We start from the raw sequence: 24,496 nt of genomic DNA on the forward strand, positions 1-24,496 counted from the left end.
ATACCACATCTTCTTTATCCAGTCACCTGTTGATGGACATTTAGGCTGTTTCCATGTTTTGGCTATTGTAAATAGTGCTACTATGAACATTGGGGTGCAGGTGTTATCCTGAAGTAGATTTCCTTCTGGATACAAGCCCAGGAGTGGGATTCCTGGGTCATATGGTAAGTCTATTCCTAGTCTTTTGAGGAATCTCCACACTGTTTTCCATAGTGGCTGCACCAAACTGCATTCCCACCAGCAGTGTAGGAGGGTTCCCCTTTCTCCACAGCCTCTCCAGCATTTGTCATTTGTGGATTTTTGAATGATGGCCATTCTGACTGGTGTGAGGTGATACCTCATTGTAGTTTTGATTTGCATTTCTCTGATAATTAGTGATATTGAGCATTTTTTCATGTGCTTTTTGATCATTTGTATGTCTTCCTTGGAGAATTGCTTGTTTAGGTCTTCTGCCCATTTTTGGATTGGGTTGTTTATTTTTTTCTTATTGAGTCGTATGAGCTGCTTATATATTCTGGAGATCAAGCCTTTGTCGGTTTCACTTGCAAAAATTTTCTCCCATTCCGTAGGTTTTCTTCTTGTTTTACTTCTGGTTTCCTTTGCTGTGCAGAAGCTTGTAAGTTTCATTAGGTCCCATTTGTTTATTCTTGCTTTTATTTCTTCTAGGAGAAAATTTTTAAGATGTATGTCAGATAATGTTTTGCCTATGTTTTCCTCTAGGAGGTTTATTGTATCTGGTCTTATGTTTAAGCCTTTAATCCATTTTGAGTTGATTTTTGTATATGGTGTAAGGGAGTGTTCTAGCTTCATTGTTTTACATGCTGCTGTCCAGTTTTCCCAACACTATTTGCTGAAGAGACTGTCTTTATTCCAATGTATATTCTTGCCTCCTTTGTCGAAGATGAGTTGACCAAAAGTTTGTGGGTTCATTTCTGGGCTCTCTATTCTGTTCCATTGGTCTATATGTCTGTTTTGGTACCAATACCATGCTGTCTTGATGACTGTAGCTCTATAGTATTGTCTGAAGTCTGGGAGAGTTATTCCTCCAGCCTCTTTCTTTCTCTTCAGTAATGCTTTGGCAATTCTAGGTCTTTGATGGTTCCATATGAATTTTATTATGATTTTTTCTAGTTCTGTGAAATCAGGCTTGGTCACTCTTGAGCGCTTTGCGCTGTCCTCATTCTCCGGATGTTTTCCTGCCTCCCCATCCTCTGCCGGCCTGCAGTCTGTGCGGCAGATCCTTAAACCTCCCTCGAGGGGCACACAGTGAGCCCTATCTGAGATTTGTGACTTTCCCCTCCTGTACTCCCCATCCCCCCTCCCACCGGACAGCCCAGAGGACTGTTAACCTCTCCCTCGCTTATGCTGATGAATGTAGTGAGAGGAAAAGGGCAGCGGCATGGAGATGAGAAGGGGGAGCTTCCACTAGAGCTTTGACACCTCCGACTGCCCCGGAACCCATGCCAGCCAACAGTCGGATCTGTCTTTTCTCCTGGGGACAGGGCTTGTGATGAACTGCGTACATTTTATCTCTGACGGAGTTTTATGGCAGCTCCAGGTCGGTAGGATTAATTCTAAATGCTTTCCGGGGTACTCATTTCCTTCTAAACTGGAAATGGCTAGGTTCGCGATGAAAACTAGGACTCAGCTTCGGAATCTGCGTCTCCAATGCTCTTGCGAAGTTGGTGAAAAAGACAGCTGTGGGTTATGAAAGAGCCCATTTGGTGCCCGGAGCAGAGACTGCGAGGCTGCTGCTGTGGAGAATGGCCGGCCGGCCACCCACCCGAGCAGTGGAGCTTGACATTGTGGGCGCGGAGCCGTCGGCTGCAGGCTGGGGCAGCTCGGTCCCAGGGCCGCCATAGGGCTGTCCCCAGCCTTCAGTGCACTGTCCAGCCCATGGCGCTCGCCTGGGAAGAGGACACTGGGCAGAGGGTGGGTTTATTTTTAGCTGTTGGTTTTCCTGGAAGGCAACGGGGGCTAATGATAATGAAGGGGTTCTGGGTGGCAGACATGTCCCCATAAGGCAGAGAGGCTAAAGTAGAGGCTTTGCAATCACAGCTCTAGTGCTTCTCTTGAGTCTCAGTTTTGCCATCTGTAAAATGGGGATGAGATAGAACTGCCCTCCTGGGGTTGCTGGGGTGACTAGATGAGACGGGGAGAGCACAGGGCTGGGCACAGTGCCTGATGCTCTGCCAGGATGTCTGTCACAGTCACTGTTCCTGGGGAGGACATGGTGGGCGGAGGCATGTGCTCCTGTTCAGCCCACAATGGCAGCCCTGCCAGCCCCTCCTCTCCAGCTTTATAACCTGGCACCAGCGTGGGCTTCTGCTTCAGCCTGGTGGATCTTCTTGGACGTGGACTTCCCCGCTCCAGACAGAAAATTGCCTTTCATTCATTAATTCACACAGTTCCCCCATGATGCTTTATTAAGCTACTATTATGTGCCAGGCTCTCTTCTTGGAGTTCAGAATGTGTAACAGTGAATCTGGATCCTGGGCCACTGGCCAGAGACACCTGCTGCTGCTGGGATGGGCCCCTTTGGATATGAGTCCCAGAGTCAGACAGGAGTCAAGGGGCCTCCTGGAGACCCGGCAGGGACTGTGGTCCTTGGGGCTCGATGTTCTGCTGTGTTCACTCCTCTGGTGGCAGCAGAGTGGGGCAAGTCAGATCTGCCTCTGTTACTTGAGGGAAGCGCTCTAGGGTCTGGTTTTCTTGTCTATGAACCAGGAATGTGAATTCTGCCGCCACGGGCTTGCTGTGCGGGGGCCATGAATCGGAGCGTGTGGGGCCAGCACATGGAAGGTGCTGCATGACTGGATTGACTCCCCTCTTCCCTGACCCAGTGCTCCTGGCAGGGAGGATGTTTGCCCTTGGAGGAGGAGTGGGCTGGCCTTGGCCCTGGCAGCCGCGTTTCCGTCGCTGTGCCCTGCCCCTCTGGCATTGATCAAACTATTAGTCCAGTTGTCCCCATCCTCCTTGGAGCCCTAGAGCAGTCCTGGCATTTTCAGGGCCTTCCAGCGGCTGGTGATGGATGGCACCATGGTCCAGCCCTCGCTTGTGGCGGGCCCAGGTGAGGGTGGGCATGTGATGGATCAGGCCGGGGATGGTATTTTGGAAGGAAAGTTCAAATTATATTACAGGATAATACCCTGCCTCCCCTGGCCCCCACCCTGAATCCCATTTGTTATCTGGTCCAAGAGGTTCTGGCGGGAGTTAACTAGCTTGTGATGGATGGGCCGGCAGTTCTATTAGGCCTGCAGATCCTGGCTCTTAATTAATATAGATGTGGGTTTCACTGAAGGGCGGCATGGGGCCACAGAAGCCCTTGGCCACCTGTGTGAGCCCCCCGAGTGGCCTGGCTGCCGGGATCAGGGCATCCAGCCACGTCACCCCATCCTCGCAGAGTGCCTGCTGGCCTCTGCTGACCACGGCCCCATTATGACAGATCTCTGCCATCGTCTGACTTTTAATTACCAAAGTGAGGCGCCCTCCAGGCGGCGCAGGGCAGCTGCATCATGGACACCTTCTGGGGGAGTCAGCTCCCGCCCAGGGGAGGGTGGGGGAGCAGGGGGAGCAGCGGGTGCACATCTGTTTTCCTTCCCAGGCGTGGCCGTGGTTTCTGACCACCCGTGTGACGTTAGGGGAGGTGAAATGCCGGTGCATGTGTAAGAGAGTGAGGGCGCACTGTGTGTGTCAGTGAGTTGAATGGCACTGTGTGGGTGTCCGTGTGAGTGGGTAAGCAAGGGTGCAGGTATGTGTGTGCATGTGTGCATGCGAGCCAAGGGATGTGAATGTGTGTGAGCCTTGCGAGTGCCGGTGTGCTGGCACCTGTTTAACAGCTGGCTCTCCAAGAAAACAGAAAGCCCCGATTTAGAGTTCTGCTGGCTCCTGGGGTGTAAAGATTCCCATGGTGGCTGATTGTGAGCGTCGTGGCGTCCCTGATGGTGGAGTTGGGAAGGGATGATGCCCCATTATGTGGTATCTCAGATGCAGCATTCAAGGCTCCATGAACGTAGACAGTAGTAAACTGTAGCAAAATAATGAGGAAGTGATGAGCTTTGTGTGTTTGTCAATTTTGTTTGTAGTGTAATTTGTTTAATTATCCATTTGCATCATTTAATTTATGGTGGCTGTGTTTAATAACCTGCTGGCAAAACAACTGAAAATGTAACAACAGGCTCTTGTGAGGTGGTCCGAGCCGGTTCCAGCACAGCACCGTGTGACTGAGTGTGCGTGTGAGTGAATGTGAGTATCGGGGGGCAGGTGAGTGTCTGTGAATGAGTGTGTGTGACAGCGTGAGTAGGTGGATGTGACTGTGAGCACAAGTGTGCCCTCTTGTGAGTGTGAACACGGAAGTGTGTGTGAGTGTACGTGCATGTGTGCACGTGTGTGCGTGCAGGGTGAGGGAGAGGGGGCGCTCCTGTGCACCCAGCATAGACCTGGAGCTGAGCGGCTGTCTTCCCAAGACTGAGCCCCCTGCCCGCGCCCCCTCCTATATTTCTGTCCTTGGTTCTCCGCTCACCAGCCCTGGCAGCAGAACCCAGCGTTCTTCATATTTGATTCCTTTCTCGCTACCTTCTCTGCAGCCAAAGGCCCTCGTCTCCACCCCAGGGCCCCTGCCTGTGTTCAGGCTCCACTGGGCTATGCTTGGACCATGGCCTTGAGTTTCTGACGACCTCTGGACTTTTGCCTTCCAAGCTACACCCCCTCTTATGGGACTTGCCCACAGGAAGTTTCAAAATCAAACCCTCTCTCCCACCCCAGGGTGTGTCCGCACTGCCCTCTGTGGCCTGCCCTGACTTAGACTCCAGACTCATCTGCACGACACCCCTGGGACCCCCACTTGCTGCACCAAAGAGGGCCCTGGCGATGCCATCAGCCGGCCCACTGCCTCCGGACTCCAGCTCAGCCTGCTGCCCAGCTCCACCCCATCCTCCGCACTCCCCGAGGGAGACGAGGGCTCCTGCCCTCCTTCCGCCTGGCGCTGCCCACCCTTCCCTCAGGGGCTGGCACAGAAAGTTGTCCCTGGGACTGGTTTGTGCAGCTCTCTCCCTCTCCGCTGTGAGGACTTTGTGGGCAGTGAACCACCCCGACCTGGCACCCATCTGACACAAGGTGGTGTGGGGCTCTGTGTATGGTGCGGGCACGTGGGCAGAGCCCGGTCCTTCTGCAGAGGCGGCATCCGTAGGCCCCCAGAGAGGGACAGTGGCATCTGTGAGCCCCTTGCTGTGCTTCCCTCCTGGCTCTGGTTGGCACTGCCTCTTCAAAGGCAAGTTCCAGAGGAAACAAATTAAATCCGAGTAAATATCAGAGAGTAATTATGTAAATTAAATGCGTAAGTAAAAGAACACTTGTCATGAGGTCAACAGAGAGCTCTGAAGACAGAATCTTCCTGTACCAGGGCTAGGGAGGACGGGAGGGGCAGGGTGGTGGTAGAGGTGGCAGTGGAGATGGCATGTTGCTGGTGAGGCAGGCCCGTCTTTCCGAGCCCTCCCCACATGTGGACTCTGTCCCGGGTGCTTATGTCCATCGTCCCGCTTGCTCCCCAAAGTGGTCCTACTGCATAGGAGACATCACCCTGCCCACTTTACAGAGGTGGCAACTGAGGCTTGGAGAGCTGAGGAGCCACGTTCAGGTCACAGATGGCAACGTGTATGAGTCCATAGCTTGGTGTCAGGCCCCAAGCCTGACTCTCCCCTACTTGGGAGCCACTGCTCTGCTTTGGAAACGCCTCCACAAGAGTTGTGCAGCAGCTGCTCAGGCTGCCTGGCTCTGCCATGGGGGCCCTGGGCCTCCTGGCTGCCTCCAGAGCACCTGACTTTGCTGCCCCTCAGTCCTTCCTCTCTCAGAGACCTGGAGTAGGCCAGAGGGGTGAGGTTGGCACGGCTGGGGACACAGCCCTGGTCTCAACTGACCCGCAGGCCACCCTCATGGCCTTTCTGGCCAGACCCAAGAGTGCCATGTAACCATCCTCCTCAGGGACACATCAGGCCCCATATCTCTCATGGCCCAACAGAGCCATCGGTGGGTCCCCAGGTGGGCTGCTGGGTTCCACTGGGCCTTTGGTCCTGATGTTCTCTCTGCCTGGGGTACCCTTCCCTCTCTTGTCTACTCAGAAAAGTCCCTGGACCTGCAGTCCCAGCTCCTGGGCTGAGCTCTCAGAAGGTTTCCTGGAGATCTTTCCTCCCTCAAACACTTCCTGGGAAAACAGACTCTTTCCCAGGTACTTCTTGTCAGTCCTAACACGTCTTCAAGCATTGCCAGCGTGTCTTTCCATTGAGCTCCTTGTCTGATCTGTCTCTCAAGCCTCCACAATGGTTATGGTCCAAAGTGGGTACCAGACACTTGCTTGAGGAAAGCCTGAGTCTGGGAGGTTGCACGTGGGGTCAGTCCCATACCCTTGTCACTGGGAGGTGGGAGGCTGCTGCTAGTCCCTGGGCAGCGGGGAGAAGGGTCATCAGGCAAGTCTGAAGATGTGGAACTCGGTCCAGGGTTGCTTTCATGTCAGCCCAGCCTGTCTGCCATTTCCAGGACTGTGGGCTTTCCCCTACAGTGATAATTTACAGAATTAATGAAGACACTGCATTTCATTGTGTAATGTCAGTTGTTAGTACTGATTGCAAATTAACAGCTGGTAATGGCATGCATCATGTTTCCATCTTCTGGCTGTTTTTAAAAGCTAGACTCTGGTGTTTGACCAGCATGCTGCGTGGTCTGTCTGGAGCTCTGTGTGCCTGAGGTGACCCCTCTGTTGGCGTGGGCAGGGGTCTAGGGGAGGCCCTGGTTGCCACCAGCAAGTCCCATGCCTTGATGTGGCACAGAGCAGAGCCTCTGACAGTCTGGTGGTATATGGCTCTGGGGTTGAATTCCAGCCCTGTTCTGAGCCCAAGGGCTTATCTGGTAACTCCCCAGGGCTGTGTGAGGCTCAGCTTCCTCCGGGCATGTCCAGTATGTACAGTGGGCCGTGCTTCCTTTCTGAGGGGCCTGTTGGTGCCAGAATGATGTCTGTTGAAAAATGCCATTCTGATTCCTCACCCGAAAAAGATGGCAACCAAAGCTGTGGGACTTTAAGCCAATCCTACAAATCTTGGAGGAAGAATTGCTAAAAATCAATACCAAATACCTCGTCAGTGAAAGGTGACAGGAACATCAAACTTTATTTGTGAAAATTCTAAGAATCATTAGTGTATTATAGATTCTTCAAAAATATGATCTCACTCAGTTGACGGAAGGGAATTGCAAATCAAAGGGACTATTTATTGCAGTGCGAATAAGGGACCTACTGGATTAAAAAAAATATTGATGGAGCCAGAGATTTGAAACATGAAAGACAGTAGCAGACCAACACCACAGAATTTTATCCAAATACTGGAACTCAAGTCAGAACAGAAGTTGGTGAAGAATTATTTTATAAACCGATTTTCATCATAACATGTGTAAAATGCAAATTTTGATCATTATGTAAATTAGTTACTTGGTGTAATTTACTTAATTCAAAGCACTTAATGCGGTGTGGTATGTTTTTTCCAAAGTGCCAGAGTAGACGCTTATTTTAAATTGTTTTTAATCTCGATCTTCCAGCCTGATTATTTAAAATGTTTTCCCCTTGTATTTGTTTTTGAAATGGAAAGGAACCAAGTCTGGGGAGAAGTGAACAAGTTATGATCAGGCAATACCCTCCCTTGCCAGGGCTCACACATGGACCCCTGGGTCTGAAATGACACGTGTGTGCACACACCATGTAAACGTGCTCAAAGGAATTATCCAGACGACCCTTCCTTCTTTTTGGAGTCTGCTCACGTACAATTTCGTGGCTGGTTCTGAGATCTGTTTGAGCCGAAGTCTCCTGGATATTCCTGGCCCTGATTATGGGCAGAAATGTGGTCTCTTTCCCAGAGAGTTTTCAATGGCAGACCCTTTCCCTTCAGCCACTTTACAACTTCGGGATTTCCATTATCACGGAAGGGAGAGCCGACCTTTTTAGTCTTCTATTGTGTTCTCAGCATTGTCGAGATGGCACCTCCCTTCTTGATGAGCCTCTAGAACAAGAGAGATGATTTGTTCATTTGGGGACCCTTTTGGGGGCGTTGCCAGTGCTGATGAGAAGGTTGGAAGGGGGCTGCCAGCTGCCGAACATCTATTTTGCACTCTGCCAGCAGTAATGGGTGCCACTCAGGGGAGGATCACGGAGCTCCTAGGAGGAAGGTGGGGTTAGCTCTGTTTGCAAATGAAGAAATAGGCTCAGAGACGTGGCTGCCAAGGTCACTGGGCTAATGAAGGGTGGGATTCGAACCCAAGCCTGTGCTTATTCTGTGCCTTCTGGTGGGGGAAGTGTGGCCAGGGGGGCTGCTTCTGCGTGCCCCTCCCTTAGCTGCATCCCAGGTCACCATGGAGCAGGTGTTGTGTTATCACTCAGGTATGGTGAGGCCAGCAGATCAGGAGACAACTTCCATTGAAAAGATGGTTTATTCCTCACCATTCCCAGGTGGAGGGGCCATGCCATGCCGTGGGTGGCCAGCAGGGGAGGCACCAGGGTTATCAGGAGGCAGAGGGAGAAGGGACACGATGGGCAAGAGCCCTTGATGCGATTTCTGCAGGAGAGAATGGGCGAAGTGGGGTAAGCAGGCTTAGGAGTGGTTAGTTTGAATAATGTTGGCACGCTCTGGAGTGCAGGGGTGTCCCGAGGTGTCTGGTACCTAATTAATGCAGGTGGCTAGTGGTTCAGAGTGTGAGTCCCTTAGAGGAGGTGATTGGGGTGTGAGCTCTGGGGTGGTTGGTTTGCACGTAAAAGGGATGCTCTGGGGCCAGTTATTTACTGTCTCTAGGAAGAGATTATCCCTTTGAGGGATAGTCCTCTAGGATCAGCAAGGCCCCAGATGTCAAAGCATCAGATTATAGAAAATAAAAGACATTGTTAATACAGAGAACGTGGTTTGGCGAGGGTGGGGGTTGGGTACGAGATGTCACTCTGGAGGACTCCCAGGGCCAGCTGGGCAGCTGAGACTGTGACCAGGGCAGGGGAGGCCTCCCTCCAGATGAGAACCTTGGCAAGAAGACATAGAGAAGTTGTCTGTGCCCCCAGCAGAGGTAAGACAGTGCCTGAGGGTCTTCCTGCTCCCCTGAAGCCAGCCCTGGCCTGGGCCCTGGGGGCATTTGCTCTGGGGGACCTTGTCACCTCATGACAGGGAGAGGCCTGCATCCTGCTTTACTGAGAGCTGGAGGGATGGGCCACATCCGTGCGTCTCTGCTGCTCCCTTTGCTGAACTCGTGACTCCCATAGAGGTAGCTTTTGTCACACCCACAGGGATTGATCACACATCCATGAAATGCAGTCTGGCACATAGGGCTTGCTCAATACATAGCAGCGCGGGGCCACTCTCTGCTTCAGGCTTCGTCTTACCTGAGGGACTGAGAGCTCTTTGAGGACAGGGCTGTGAAGTTTTAAAATTCTGCTGCTCCAGGGACTGGGCTAGGGCCTGGCCTAGAACAGTGCTCAGGAAATATTTGAGGGAGGGAGGGAGTATGTAGTTGGATAGCTGAGTAATGGGAGATGTTAGGCACCAGATGGATTCTGAGAAGAGGGAAGGGGTATACCTTTTGATTGGAGCCACAGGAGATAGGCCTTTGTGATCTCTTTTCTGAGAAATGGTGGCTGCTCCCTCACCTGCGGACACAGCGTCTGTGGCACCCCGGTTCTGTAGCTGTTCCATGACTGACAAAGATGGTGGCATCCTGAGTTGGTACTGGGAGGAGAGTGAGCAAAAAGGGGGAGAGGAGCCGGGGCAGGGGTCTTGGAAATGAACTTGAATTTGGGTAAACTATATCTGGGAAGAAATTCAAACCGTGTATGTAGGGGCAAGCTAAGAAAGAATTTTAAAAAAAAGTCTGTAGAATGAAAGTTGTGTCTCAGCGTTTGGAGAATTTGCCAATAATCCCCAAACTCATCTCACTGTGCACTTCTGGGTGTGAGGTGGCAGCCTTCATACGCACATGTGTATATTACAGATGGTAAAGTATTCTTTATAAGTACTCACCGCGCTTGGACATTTCTTGGAAATTGAAAATTGTATGGGAAGCAATTTGAAATGTGTTCTTTCATTTCATTTACTTTTCAGAAAGTGTTTAAAATACCCATGAGTATATGATTTTTTTTTTTCAAGAATAGTGGGATAGTCTCAGCTATAACCTTAGGTTCTGAAGAAAACTCTTGCCCAGTTTCCATTTCTCGCTTAGCGGGGTTGTACCTCCACTGGATACACAACAATCGTGTGGTTGCTGAGGTCACGTGGGGCTTCAGGCTGGTTCTTGCTTTGATTCAGTTTGATTGCATGGACTTCGTCTGTGACTCTGCGCTAGGCACCGAGCCTTGGGCTTAGATAAAGAAATGAGAAAGATTTAGTCCCTGCTTCCCGTGTCCTTGAGCTTTGAAACTTGGAGGAGGCATGAATTCTGACTTGAGGATCCCAGATGGCCTGAGGGGAGGTATGATTTCTATTGAGTCTTGACGGAAGGGTGAGGGGTCTGTAGATTTCAAATTGGAAGCTTCTAGGCTGAGAATGTGCGTGTGTGTATTGGGGGAGTGATATGGGTGTGTGTGTGTGAGGGGCGTGTGTTATGACGTGTAGGGGAGGATGTCTAGGGAAGGGCAAAAAGCTTCTTTTTCTGGAGTTTGGGGGCACGGTTTCTGGTGGTAGCAGGGAGAGGGGGCATATCGCTGATGGCGATACAAAAGCAAAAATAGAAGAAGCTGTTAGGATGAGAGAGTCTCTTACGTGCCGGGCTAAGATGCATGGAGTTTATTTACGTCCAATAATAAAGTCTCTAGAGGGCTGATTGTTTATTTGTGATTGATGGTCTCTTTTGAGAATATTAATTTCTTGGCAACTTTAAAATACATGTGTTACTCATGGAAGGTTTTAGAGGAAGGTTGTATCATGAGCAGATATGAACTTAGAAACCATCCTACTGGAAGGTATTGGAGGGAAGGACCCCACGGTCAGGGGGGCCTCGTAGGAGGCGGTGGCAGAGGTCCCAGGGAGGAACTGCTGGGGCCTGAACCTGGGACGGGGTCATGGAGATGGGCTCATGGAGGGATGTTTAGGAGAAATTGAAAGTCTTTGGCCAACCTGGATGTCCGGTTTTGATGTTCTCCGAGCCTGACTGACGAAATGGGAGATGCCGGGGGAACCCCAGGAATGTGGGGATGGGAGCAAGGGGAGGGGGTTGGGAAACCGCTGCCTGGAGGCCCAGGGAGGAGAGGGCTTCAAGGACGGGTGGTCACAGGCTGGGTGCTCTGGAGAACCCATGGGAAACGAGGAGAGAGGAGGGTCCCTGTTTGTTGACAGCATTGGCAAGAGGTTTACAGCCACGCTGTGTGGGTGGAGATGGGCAGAGAGGTGAGTGCTGGAAGTGCCAGATGGTGCCTGGGCCCAGCATGGGGGAGCTGGTCTGCGGAGGGGAGGAGGGATGGAGCAGAAGAGGCCCAGGGCTCGGGCACTGGGGCCGTGTGGGCTCACCTCCTCCACTGCTGGTGGCGGTGCCCTGGTGCCCGCTGAGCCCAGCTTCCTTCCCTGGCTGCTCCGGAGTCCTGGCTCCCCACTCCTCCCTATTCCTGGTCCCTGTTGTGGGCTGACCAAGGCCCTTCTTCCTTTAGTGTCCCAGATGCCTCACTCTGGAACGTTCCACGTTCTGTTTCTTTGGTCAGGAGTGTTCTTCCCCGGGGGTTTCCAGCGGGGGCTGCTTCTCACTGATGATCCTCACAGGCGCCTCTCCTACCCCTGCCCCCCACCCCCCTGCAGTTCCCTCCAGCCCGACCTCTCCTTTCTTTCGAGCTCTCATCATTGTTGGAAATGATCTATTTAGCACTTTGTTGCTCTGTTTCTGGTCTCTTCTCCAGCCCCAGAAATGTGAGTCCCATGGCAGTGGGAACACTGTGCATCCATTCATTCTTGTCTCCCAGCCCCTAGGAGAGGGGCCAACACAGAGGAAGCTCTCAGTGAACGTTGGAGGGAGGAAGGGGTGACTAAGTGTGGACAGACGACTCCAGTATTGGAAAGACTCCTGGTGACCAGGTCCCTTGAGAGCCCAGAGGATGGGCCCGGGAAGCTAGACCTTGTTTCCTCATAGGAGTGCACTGGCCCGTGGTCCCTGAACTGCTTCCTTTACTGGGGAGCAAGGTGCCTCCCCTGAGAGCCTCTCCCTGTCCCTGTGGGTGGCCATTGCCTTTGTCCAGGGTTCATACCTCCCCTTGGAGAGCTGTGGGTTGTTTTGTTTTCTTCTGCCCTTTCTGAGAAGGGGCTGATATGAGGCCCACAGTGGCCCCATCATCTCCTCCCCAGTGGAGGTGGGTGTGGTTGATCAGCGAAGGTGGACCAGGCTGGCCAGTCTACACAGAGGGCTCCCAGTGGAAAGGCCTGGGCCAAGGTCCGGAACTCCACAGGGGCCAAGGGGCTCCTGGAATGCCCATTCTGCTGCCTGAGAGCAGCCCCAGCTCTGTCCTTCGTTTAACTTCTTGGTGGACAGCTGGCTTCCTTGGGGCAGATGGGGTAGGGTGGCTTTGCAAACTCAGTCTCTTGTAAGGAGAAAGGGCGCTACTGGAGAAGCGGGCTTCCTCAGCCCCATTCCTGGGGAATGGCAGGAGGGCTGCAGAGTTAGCTGGTGCCCTGTTATTCTGCCCTCCACCCCGGCCCTCCCCAAGTGCAGCTGAATAAGACCTTCAGAGGCTGAGTGCTGACCTTTTCAGCCAGGTGGGAGCAGGCGGCTGTAGCCAGGGGCCGTGGTCCCTCGGGAGCACTGCCTTCAGCTCCTTCTCTTATTGCAGGTATGAGGCACTAGCCCCTGACAGGGAGCTTAAACTCTCTCTGATGGCTCAGTTCCATCAGGGGTTGCCCAAAGAGAAGGCAGAAATGCAGCAGCTGAGGGTGTGCAGGAGCTCTGAGGACTCGTGTTCTCCATGTATGCATGTCCTTGTGTGTCACTGTGGGTCCTGAGATGGTTGCCATGTCCCACAGTACCCCCTATTCCCTGAGGCAATGAGACAGTCCCATGGGTTGAGATGGATTTAGGCAAGAGGACCTCAGGGAACAGCCTGAAGGGGACTTCTCCCCCAGCCTGGGAGGACCCGCCGTGCTGCTATGAGACATGAGATCCCTGAGCCCCTTCCAGGCTCGTGGGCCCACAGGCACACACAGAGCCAAGCCAGAGCCCCCATTGTGCATGCACTAGTGTAAAGCTGCAGAAAGCAAGGGCCTGCAGACCTGGCCAGTCTCTGCCACTTTCAAGACTTGCAATGGCCTTAGAAGGCGTCAGAAGAGGTGTGGGGGCTGCTAGACGGCGGGTCTCAGAGTGCTACCTGCACGCCTGTCCCAGCCGGCTCTCACTGTCCTGCCGGCTGTGCTCAGATCTGGGTCAGGGCCAAGGCCATGGGGCAGTGAGGACCGTTGGTGTCCAGGTACAGGAATAGGGCTGGAGATGCTACCAGTGTCCTTGCCTCAGGACTGGCTTGCAGTCACCCTCCTGTGGGAAAGCTCTGTGTAGGGGGGTGACGTTTTAAGACACAGGCCTTTCAGTGAATTTTTCCTAAGGTGTATTAGATATAAGGCATCTGGTGAACTTGGTTAGTTACTGCTGAGAAGCAAACCATCTGCAAACTTAGTGGCTTAGAACAACAGTCATTTTTTATTTGTGTGTGTGTGTGATTCTATTGATCAGTGGAGCAGTTCTGCTCTGGGCTCGCTCGTGCATTTGAATTCGGCTGGCATGCAGCTCGGGGTGGCTGCCTGGGCCACCTGGTTCTTCTCCTTGTGTGTCTTTATCCGTCTGGGAGGCTAGCTGGGGGCTGTTCTCGTGGCTGGTGGTAGGATCCCAGAGTGGAAACAGAAATGCACAGTTATTCAAACCTCTGCTTACACCAAGTCACAGTTGTCTCATAGATCAAAGCAGGTCCTGTGGTTGAACCTAGAGTGGGAGCTGGAAGGGTCTTCAAAGTCATGGGCAAGAGGCATGGGAATGGGGGGCCAGAATGCGGCTAATTCCCATATTGGGGAATGTTGTTTACATCGAGCTAGTCTAAAGACAGTTTCTTAGGCAGTGCCGTGCATTAGAACTTTCTGTGATGATCCATCACACATGCTGTCTATCTGCTCTGTGCAGGATGGTAGCCAGATGTGGCCATTGAGTACTTTGCATGTGGCTAGTGTGACCGAGGAACTATGTGTGACTTTATTTAATTTTAATAAAATTAAGTTTAAGTTTAAATAGCCACATGTGGCCAGTGCCACCCGAGATGGAAGGGGAACCATCACGGGCCATGTGGGCACATTCTGCTGATTTGGACTTGGGGGTCTGCTCGGTGCTGAGATGCTCTCAGGCTTACCCTTGGCAGGCTGAGTTGTGCTGTGCTCAGGAGAGAGCGGGGCAGGGTTGACACAGCCCTGGGTTTTTTTGGTTGGGGGTCCCCTCCCCCTGCTGTGTTTCTGTTCCTTGAACCATCTCTGCCCATGTGCCCTCCCATCGCCTCTGACCAGTGAAGAAGATCTGAAAAGCCTCTTCAAACTTTTCTTTCAAGAGGCATTGCAGCTGTGATCTCTAAGGGCCCAAGCAGGCTGATGAGAATTGCATGGCTTCTCTGAGTGTCCAAGGGGTGTTGACAGCCCGGGGCCTGTGTGTGGGGAGCCCCTGGTGCTGGGGAAGGCGTACGGCATTGTGTGGTCCTCCATCTGTCACCTTCCCTCACCTGGTGGCTTTGGGGGAGCCCTGGGGCTTGGTCCTGCTTCCTGGCACCTTTTCCTGTCTGAGTCAGGGGGCAGAGCAACTGAGACCACCCTGCTTTGTCAGGCAGGCAACTCTGGGCATGTGTCTGTGCCTCAGGGGCCAGGCTGCCAATGGACAAAGCTGGCTAAGTCATGGCTGAACTTGAACACGTGGACTTGAATCCCAGTCACACATTTGCCATCTCTAACTGGGCCTTCATTTGGGCACTGCTGTGCCCTCCCCACGGACCATTAGGAAGTTGGCTCTCTGTGACCAAGCAGGTGGTAACTTCAAGAACTGTGGCTCCTCACAGTCCAATGACAGTGGTAGTCAGGGACTTTCATCCCCAGTTTACAGATGGAAACACTGAGGCACAAAGTGGACAGATGATTTGCCTAAGTGTTTAAGGAGCTGTACTGAGTTCTAAGTGTCTGAGTCCAAGGCAGGTGCTCAGACCCTATTCCAGGGTTTCCCCCCATGGTGAGAAGTGGGGACCCTGTGCATATTCCCCGAACCCCCCAGTTGTGGGTGCCATGGTACTCTGGTCTCCCAGGCACTGTGCTTGTTTGTCCGTGGCTGCTCTTGTCATGTCCAGCTGGGACTAGACTTAGGGGTGAGCCGACCTCCTGGCAAGATTGGCACCCGAGAGACCTCTACAGAGGTTTGCGTGGTGCCTGACACGCATGGAGTTCAAGAAGCTTGTGGAGTGGGCATGAAGTGAAAGTCTGGGACAGGAACTGGTTGAGAAAAACAGTTGGGTTGGATTAACGCTGTATACTTTGGATTTGATTTTGGGTGACCAGATGGGCCAGGGAGTGCCTGGGTAGCCCATGGACATCTCAGATATTGTGCGATGTGGGCCGGCCCAGAGGCTCCTTTGGAGGGGCAGCTCAGGTGCGGGGCCTGCCTTTGGGAGCTGGAGCACAGATACGGACCAGATGGAGGAAACATCCCAAGCTTGAAAAATGGCCTGTGCGTTGAGACTTTGGGCTGCCAGGGACAGAAATCCAGCCCAAGTTGGCTTAGGCAAGAAAGGGTATCCTTTGACTCAAGGAACTGAAAAATCCAGGAGGAACAGGCTTCACACACAGACCCAGAGGCTTAACTGACATCAGCAGGGCCCTGCCCTACTCTTGGACCTGCTTGCTGTCTTGTTGACTTCATTCTCGGCCAGCTTTCCTTCTGGCTCATGCAGTGATGCTACTGTGAGAAAATTTGGGCTTAGCTTTTAAAAAAAATTAAGCAGCCCTGGCTTTCACAAGAGTAGGTTTGCTCTGAGCCCCAAGCTCCTTCCAGACGCCTGCTCCCTGACTCACTCCAGCTTCTCATGCTTCCCTCCTGCCCGGGGCTTGCGTCCTGCCCTCTTGGCGACCACAGGGGAAAGAGCAGGCCTCTCTCCCAGATGTCCCACCAAAGTGCCAGGATGGGGCTCAGTCCAGCACCGTCCTCCTGGGCCACTTGCTCACCTCTGAACCAGACAGGATGTGAAGTTCTGGTTGGCCTTGGGGTGAGAGTCACCCCTGCAGGAAAGAGAGTGGAGGAGGAGCATTTCATCTGGGAAAACTGGGTCCCTGGAACAAGAGAGAGTCCCCAGGCTCAGGGCTGGGAAGTGAGGGTACAGGCTGTTCAGTTACAGGACTGGGACAGGGACTGAGGGTGGGCCCGCCCGCCCTAGCCAGGGTGGTCAGTGGCCTTAGCTCACCACTGAGGGTCAAGGAGCCACAGCCCTGGGGAGCAGAGTGAGGTGGAGGGAATGGGGTCCAGGGCTAGGGACCACCAGCACATGTAGCAGTAAGGACAGAGGGCCAGAACTTACACTTCCACTGGGTGAAAGCGATAGGGAGAGAAAGGGAGCTGATCAAGCAGTATGCAGGATGCAGGATGCAGGATGCCGGATGCCGGATGCTCTCTGGCCAGAGGACCTATTGGATGGCAGAAAGTGCTCCCCATGGTCGAGGACACTTACCCAGGGGCTGGATGCTAGTGTGGGACGTTCGGACAAAATAGATGTCTTCCATCCTCTGCTCAGTGAACCACGGAGGCAGGCTTGAGCCCTTGCTCAAGGCCTGTATGGGGGGTAGCACTGGAGTTAGACGCCCTCCAAGGTCCCTTCCCGCTTAAAGATGGTTCTCTCCCCTCCTCTTCCCCACTGCTCAGATATCCGTGGGCTCCAAAGCTTTCTGGACCAGGCCTCGCGGCTGGGCCTTGACGTCTCTTTACAAAAGGTGGACAAGAATATTAGCCACGTGTTCACCAGCCTCTTCACTACGATGAAGACGGAGGAGCTGAACCGCTACCGGGACACGCTGCGCCGCGCCATCCTGCTGCTCAGCCCGCAGGGGGCCCATTCCTTCATCAACGAGGTAGGTGGTGGGGCCTGGAGCCCCAGGAGCACTGCCCAGGGCGTGGCTCGGGCGTGGCTGAAAAATGACGTGGGGACCCCTGGGTGCTGGGCCCACAGCACATACCATGCGGGTCCCGCAGAACAGCTTGGCTCTTGACTGGTCCCCCACAAGTGACCCAAGGCCTGCCCAGATGCTGAGAGCCTGGGGACGGCTAGCGGGAAGCTTGGATATAAGTCACTGCCAGAGATTTCTGCGGCAAAACTCAGGCTGCTGTTTGTTGCCTTTTTTTTTTTTTTTTCCTTTTAATTTTCCTCTCTTTGTTGACAGGTGTAAGCCTCTAGGGATAAAGTAAATTTCCAGCTCCCAGCAGAGGTGGGCAGCTTTGCTCTGGGACGTGTTAGCTCCTGGAGGAGGTGTCATTTGCAAATCACCCAGTGATACTTGGTCCATGAGCTTATTTTTTTGATGCCTGAGATAATCAATGATTTTTTAAAAACACTTCTATTAGGGGTGAGGACCTTCTAATGAAGTCAGGGCCCACCAGTTTAACAAATTATCCATTAACTTGAGAACAGACAACTAGAAATACTCCATGAGCTGGCTGATTGGTGCCGTCTAATGGCAGAGAGGTGACGACCTGGAGTTGGCAGGTCCCTCTCAGCCTGGGTTGGTTTCGGGGTTATATGTGGGGGTGGAGGAGCAGTGTGCCTGGCAGCAGGGGCGATATGAAGGGGTCAGGGGGCGGCCGAATGCTCCCTGCGGTTTTCTTTCTAACCCCAGTCACCTACCTCATCGGCCCTCTCTGCTTGAACGGAAAATGAAGCGAAAGGCAGAATTATACGAATTCCATTTGATGTCTTTCGCTTGCTTATTCTGCTCTCTCCTCTAATTAATTGTTACTCAAAATGCCGCCTCATGCATCAGGAACCAGCACGAAGCCCACTGCTGGAGAACTTAAAATTCGGAACACTTAGTTTGGTGCCGTTGGCCGACAGCCCTGCCGCTCCGGGCCGATCGGGCCCCAGATCCCGCTGCTGGTCAGCCAGGCCGTGAGGTCCGGGCGGCGCTCGGCGTGTTCACCGGGACACATTTCCCTGTGTGAAGTGATTCAGGCCAGTGATGGGCAGGCTGGGATTAGCAGCACTCCTGTGTCCGGGCTTTCTCAGAGTGTTCCCAGCAGTGGATGTGCTGAAGTCTGCCCTTAGGATAGCATTCCTCCTTGCTAAACTCCCCCAGCTGGGGTCTGCCCTGGGGGTGGCGTCTGCTGACTGTCGCCAGGCTCCTCCTCTCCTCCTGTTGCCAGAGATTAGGTTCTTGTCTCACAGCAGAAAGAATTCAGAGATGAGACAGGGAGGTCAAGAAAGTGAAGTGAGGATTTATTAAGGGATGGTTAGTACACTCTCAAGGGGAGAGCTCAGGTGAGCAGCTGCCCTGAGTTTCTTTGGCAAGTTGGTTACATAAGGTGTAAAAATGAAAGGGTGGAATATTCATTGAGGAGGGAAGGTTTTGGGGTCCTATTCTCAGATTTTCATCCCAGCTCCACCTTCCTGAGGGGAGGAGGGATTTTTGTCCTTATTTAGTCTGGATTGGAAGTGTCACAGCGCCGGTGCATGATGGGTTCTTCTAATCTGCAAGGCTAATTTTATTGAAATGAGGGCATAATGAGCATTGGAGCACAGACACTGGAGAGTCCTGCCTTTTCCCACTTTTCTTTGTCAGCTTCCAAGCCACTTGTCACCCCAAAATGTGTGACCGCTTATTAGCCCAGAAGTTCCTGCTTTTCTTTCTCTGCCCAGGAAGGGGCATCTGTTGCTGACATGATGTGCAGTTTCCTGCATTTGGCCTGTGCCCCTCCTTTTTGCCCAAGTCCTGCCATCTTGCCTGCATCCCCCTTTCTCTGCTCATATCTAGCTGTCTGCCTGCTCTACCTCTTCTCCCCAGTCCCTTGCCTCCCCTCCTTGCTTCCTTTCCTCTTTGCCACTGCCCTGCTGTTAAGCTTGCAAGTAGGAAGGACATCCGCTTTGGAGGTGAATAATTTGAGGGCAAATCTCAGCTCCCCCGACTTCCTCTTTGTGTGACCTTGGATGATTTGCCTCGCCTTTGTAACCTCAGTGTCTTCTCAAAGTCGGGATGGGATGGAGGAGGCGACGGACACAATAAAGCACTTGCTGCACAGCTTCTCAAGAAGCATCCGTTCTCTTTCACTGGACACATTCATCATTTCCCTTCCAGATGAATTCAGCCCTTACCCTGTTTCTAGGCCCTGGGAGGATTTAACACATACCCAAGACTGGCCGAAAGATGTTATTTCCAAGTGGTTAATTATGCAAACTCCTGCAGTGTTGGATGCACTTGGCTTTGCTTTGGCCTGTTGCCTTCTTGATCTCCCCGGACTGTGCTTGCAAAGCCCTTGCTTTGCTGGGTGATGGGGAGCTGCGGTGGCCCCTGGAGTGGCTGCTCTTAATGTCAAACAAGAATGACAGGTCCCCGGGGAGGGGTGGCCAGAGACTGTGGGAGAGGACAGCACCTGGGCTTCACTGCCTCTGGCTCCAGCTGCTCAGAGTCTTGGTCTCTGGTTCCATGTGCCTCCCGCCCACTGGGAGGGATACCTGCCCACCGTGGGCCTGGCCCTCTGTGTGCCTTCTCTAATCCTCACACTTTGCAAATAAGGCGACCAAAGCTGAAGAAGAGAAGTGACTTGCTAAGGTCATGAGAGCAGCCACCAGGGGGTTGAACAGGACTCAAGTCCAGACTGACCCACTCCAGAGCCCTTCCCTGCCGTGTTGCTGGAATGACTCCAGGCACACCTCGCTTTAGGACGCTTCCCAGATGTTGTGTTTTTTACAAATTGAAGTTCTGTGGCAACCCTGGATTGGCAGAGGTGGTTAGTATTTTTTTTAGCAATAAAGTATTTTTTAAATTAATCTATGTGCATTGATTTTTTTAGACATCGTGCTACTGCACACTTAATAGACTCCAGTGTAGTGTAAACATAACTTTTATTTATACTGGGAAACAAAAAATTTGCATGAGTTGCTTTATTGCGATATTTACTTTATTGCTGTGGTCTGGAACCGAACTCACGATATCTCCAAGGTTGGCCTGGACAGAAAATACAAGCGTAGCAGTTACTGTAGTGGGTAATACACAGCTGTGCTGGCTTCATGGGAGAGGATATGGTTCAGCTGCTTCTGTTCGGGGTCTGGTATAGGTTTTTAGGGTGCCTCTGCTCAGAGAATTTTAGTGCATCTGTTGAGTGTGGTGGGGAAGGAATCTGGACCCTGGAGGTGAATGTGACCTGTATGGCCAGCCCGCCCGGCAGGTCCCCTAGGATAGACTTGGTGATGCCAATGCTGGAATAAAACCTTTGTTCATCGCCCAGAGGCATTGCTTGAGCCTTGTGAGCAGAATGACCAACCTCTTCTTTGTTGTGACAAGGACAGAGGATGTTTGCCAGCGTGACCCACTGCCAGGACATGTTCTGAATTTTATGAAACACCAAACACTGGTGTGGGGATGTAAATGGCCTCATAGCCCCACTGCTATTGAGGACACATTGATACTGTGTCCCACCAGGCCTGGCAGGGACAAGTTATAGTCACTTTTTTCCCCATTCTAAAGGCCTGGCTGATGGGAGTGAGGGATAAAGATGGTCCTGCTTGGATCTTTTACATCTTGCTACCTGTGAATCTGCTGGGCAGGCCGGCACTGTCTCTGTCCTTAGTGACAAATTCTGCATGATACAGACATGGCTTTCGGGACACATCAGACTGTCCATGTGCTGTGCTGGGAGATGCCTCCCTGCCCAGCGTCCAGGCACCCTCATTCACTGCAGCAGTTGAGGGGGCTTGGCCAGGTGGCCCACGCACCACTGGTGTCTCTGTGATCCCACTTTGCAACCAGGGGCTGTGGGTTTGGGGAGCCTGGCTTTTGATGGCAGGTGGGTGGCAGGAGCGGGTGCCACAGGCCGAGGCACTGGGGTCTGCTTGGGTGGCCCTGTGGCCTCACCTTTTATCACTCAGTCAGTCTTGCATCCACATTCCCCCCTATGAGATCTTTTTATCACAGTTTTAATAATCACTGCATCAGTACAATATCTTTAAGAGGCTCCCCTTGGGGAGACTGGGCTCAGGGGTGACAGAACCCTGGTCCCCTGGTTCCAGAACTGGACCCCCCCAGGGAGCTGCCCTTAGGGGCTGCCAAGGACACAGGCCATGGAGGGAACCCTTCCCTGGACTCAGCACTGGGGCTTTCTGAGTGAGGGGAGGTGGCCCTTTCCAATCGCCCCTAATTGGGAATGAGTTGGACTCATTCTGTCCTGAGCTGGGCCTCCGTTCTTCTCTGGACCATTGTCTGCTAAGCGGGGGCTTAGTGGACAGTGACAACCATCTGTGATGCTCTCCTCATGTAGCTGGCAGCCCAAGCCACCAGCCCGGGGAGGTGGGGGTGTGGGCATCCTCTCCTTACTCCAGGGCCGCAGAAGTCCACCATCAAGGTGACAGCTGCCAAGAAGGGTCGAGGGCAGGGGTCTCGCTTCTGGCAATCCTGCCTGTGGCTGTTGGAGGTCCCCCCCCCCACCCCCCGCTCAGGAGTCTCTCATTTGTCCAGCACTGAATGAGCCCGAGTGCTGGGCCCAAGGGCTGCTGCCCCTGTTCTCATGGGGAGGACGAGAGATGTACACAGACCCCCTTCACCTGTAAAAGCAAAGGTGTGGACCAGGTCCTGTGAGAGCACTGAGGACAGTGATGTCTTCTGCCTGAAAGAGATGGGGTGGTCAGGGGGGGGCGGTGGTCAGGGAACCTCCCTGGAGTAGGTGACACTGGATCTGGGTCTATAGGAATGAACTTCCATTACCCTCCCTGGCCAAGGTGGGGCTGGAGACAGGAGTGTGGAGAGCCCCAGTGTCTGCAGGGACACGTGTCATGCGGTTGTGCAGGGTTGGGAGTGGTGGGGCCGAGGCTGGGATGTCAGCACAGAGGGCTCTCTAGTCCGGGGTGGGGAATCCAGACTCAGGATGGGTTTGTTCCTGGGGTCCCTTTTCGGGTCTCCGAGGTTAATAGTCTTTGGTGGTCTCTGTAACCACAACCCCCGTGCGTGGCATGCATGCCTTCCTGTTTTTTCTTCTCCAGGTCAGGTTTGATGGGGAGACCTCCAGTCCACGGTCAGTTTTTGGCCCTGGGCTTCATCTCATCTTCCCGGAGGAGATTCTATCCATCCGTCCATCAGCCGTCCATGTGTCCATCTGTCTGTCCATCCATCTGTTTGTTCGTTCATCCATCAGTCCTTCTGTCTGTCTATCCATCCACCCACCCAGTCATCTATCCTTTCCGTACATGTTGGGTGCCTCCTAAGGACCAGGAACCATATTGAGTGTCTGCTGGGAACACAGCGACTCCCCGTTGCTCTGGGAGTGGGGGGCATCTCTCACCCAGCCCTCCTGGAGACCTGCTGTGACGTGGAATATTGGGGCTGTGCACCACGGCCATGGTCCTGCCGGGCACTCGGGGTGGCTGCACCCCAGTGCTCTCATCTGCCGGGGCCTCCTCTCGGCGTGTGTGGGGGACTCAGGGACTTGGTCCTTTCATCTCTCATTGGTCATTTCTCTGCTTCTGTCTCTAGCTGTTCTTAGGCCTCCCTCTTTCCTTTTGTGTCCTCTGTCTTTTCTTTCTCTCTCCTCCCTCTTCATCTCTCTCATTTTACTGGAAAAAGTAGAAAGTTTCAACTATTTTAAGCATTTATGGAGAAGAACTGCCACTCTCTGCTCCCAGCTTGCGAGGCAGACAGTGTGCCCTGCCCAAGCACCACCCAGCTCTGTGCAGCCTTTAGATGGTGGGCAGCCTGTCCCTCTCACGGGACTGTGACCCGCCCCCCCCCCCCAAGGGCAGGGACTGGGTGATACCCATTATTTTATCTTCCAAGAGCAGCACAAGTCTTGGCCCACAGTGGCTGTTGAGGGAATGAATGCATTCTTACCTCCAATAGGAAGGGCCCGAAGCGAGGTTTCCTGTCGTGTTTCTGCCTCGGTTGCCTTTCTGGCTGGTCATCGGGTCCTAGGCCAGCCCGTCAGCAGGGGCTTTGGTCTTCAGACTTCTGCCCTCAGGAAGGCTCAAGCTTGCTTGCCTGCCTTTGGTCTGGTCTTGGTTCGCTGGTCAGCGAATGGGGTGGGCTGCTCCTCTGGGTGGCGTGTGGTCCCGCAGGGGAGAGCAGTGTGCAGGGAGGTGAGTGTGTCGGCAGAGGGCTGGTGACAAGCAGCAGTGCAGGCAGGTGTGGGAGGCTGGACACACATAGACACACACCTGGATACACACACAGTGACACAGGCCGACTGATACAGGGATACAGCCAGCTAGCTGCATACGCTGGTACAAGCAGACCCTCAGAGCAGTGCAGCCCAGCAGGCACACACACACACACACACACACACACACACACGGCATTGCTGGTAGTTGGGCAGTCTGGGGATACACTGCAACGTTGGGAAAGAAATGGCAGTGCCAAGTGAGAGTTGCAGCTGGTGATGTTTACCTTTGCAGTTAGAATGATACTTGAACGATCTCTTTCTGTAGCGAGAAGGATGAGAGACAACAGCCAGGGGAGCAGCCTGTTGGGAGGACGACTCCCCGTTGCTCTGGGAGTGGGGGGGGGGGCATCTTTCACCCAGGCTGGGAGGAGTAGGTACATATGAAGGGACAAAGGTGGACAGGACTGCTCCCAACATCCCTCCCCATCTCCTGCTGGGACTGGCTTCCCAGGCAAGGAGCGTGGCTGGAGGCCAGTTTAGTCCCTATGAGAAGCACAGCCGGGTTGACGCCTGGCTTCAGATCTATTGCTCTTCAGAATTTGCTGCAGTGAGTGAGTTTGCTCCCACGACCTGCGCTGTTTAATACGTTCAGGGCAAAGGTGAATTAAGGAATCGGAATGTTCTGTTGTCCTACGTGATATATGCAAATATTTCTCACTCCAGCGTGGTAAATCCTCAGCAGATGACTTTATCACTCAGAGCTAGGATAATTCTGTGCCCTTTAAGTATCATTTATCAGAATGTTTAAAATTACTAATTAATTATAGAAGATTAATTTTTAAATGTGGCCCCGCATTTGCATTTAATTATATCCTACTGTTTACGGATTTTAAAGCCTTAGTACTTCAGCAAAAGTGCAACGAGTCTGAGAAATTCTTTTTTTTTTTTCTTCCCCTCTTAGAAATTCTTGGAAATGAGCTCATGAGGAAGAGGTATTCTGTAGAGTTTGTTCTGGTGGGTTCAGAGCTCAGTGAGGCTGAAGGCAGCTGGAATTCGGTGCCTGGCAGAGATGGGGAAGGGACAGAGAGCTGTCCTTCCAGGGCCTGTGTCTGAGACTCTGCATGGCCACTGTCCTGTTCCTTCTCTGTCCCTGCACTCC

General features: G+C 53.0%; 1 protein-coding gene across 3 annotated transcripts in view; it reads left to right on the forward strand.

The window, feature by feature from the left end:
- The window catches only part of GRID1 (glutamate ionotropic receptor delta type subunit 1), a 629,200-nt gene that overhangs the window by 181,326 nt on the left and 423,378 nt on the right, over window positions 1-24,496 (forward strand). For all 3 annotated transcript variants that reach the window (XM_031461023.2, XM_031461022.2, XM_031461024.2), the window contains exon 4: window positions 16,909-17,114. In XM_031461023.2, the coding sequence (XP_031316883.2) occupies window positions 16,909-17,114 (206 nt within the window). The remainder of the gene's footprint in view (window positions 1-16,908; window positions 17,115-24,496) is intronic.

This window comes from Camelus dromedarius, chromosome 8, assembly GCF_036321535.1.
Source record: "Camelus dromedarius isolate mCamDro1 chromosome 8, mCamDro1.pat, whole genome shotgun sequence".
Lineage (NCBI taxonomy): Eukaryota > Metazoa > Chordata > Mammalia > Artiodactyla > Camelidae > Camelus > Camelus dromedarius.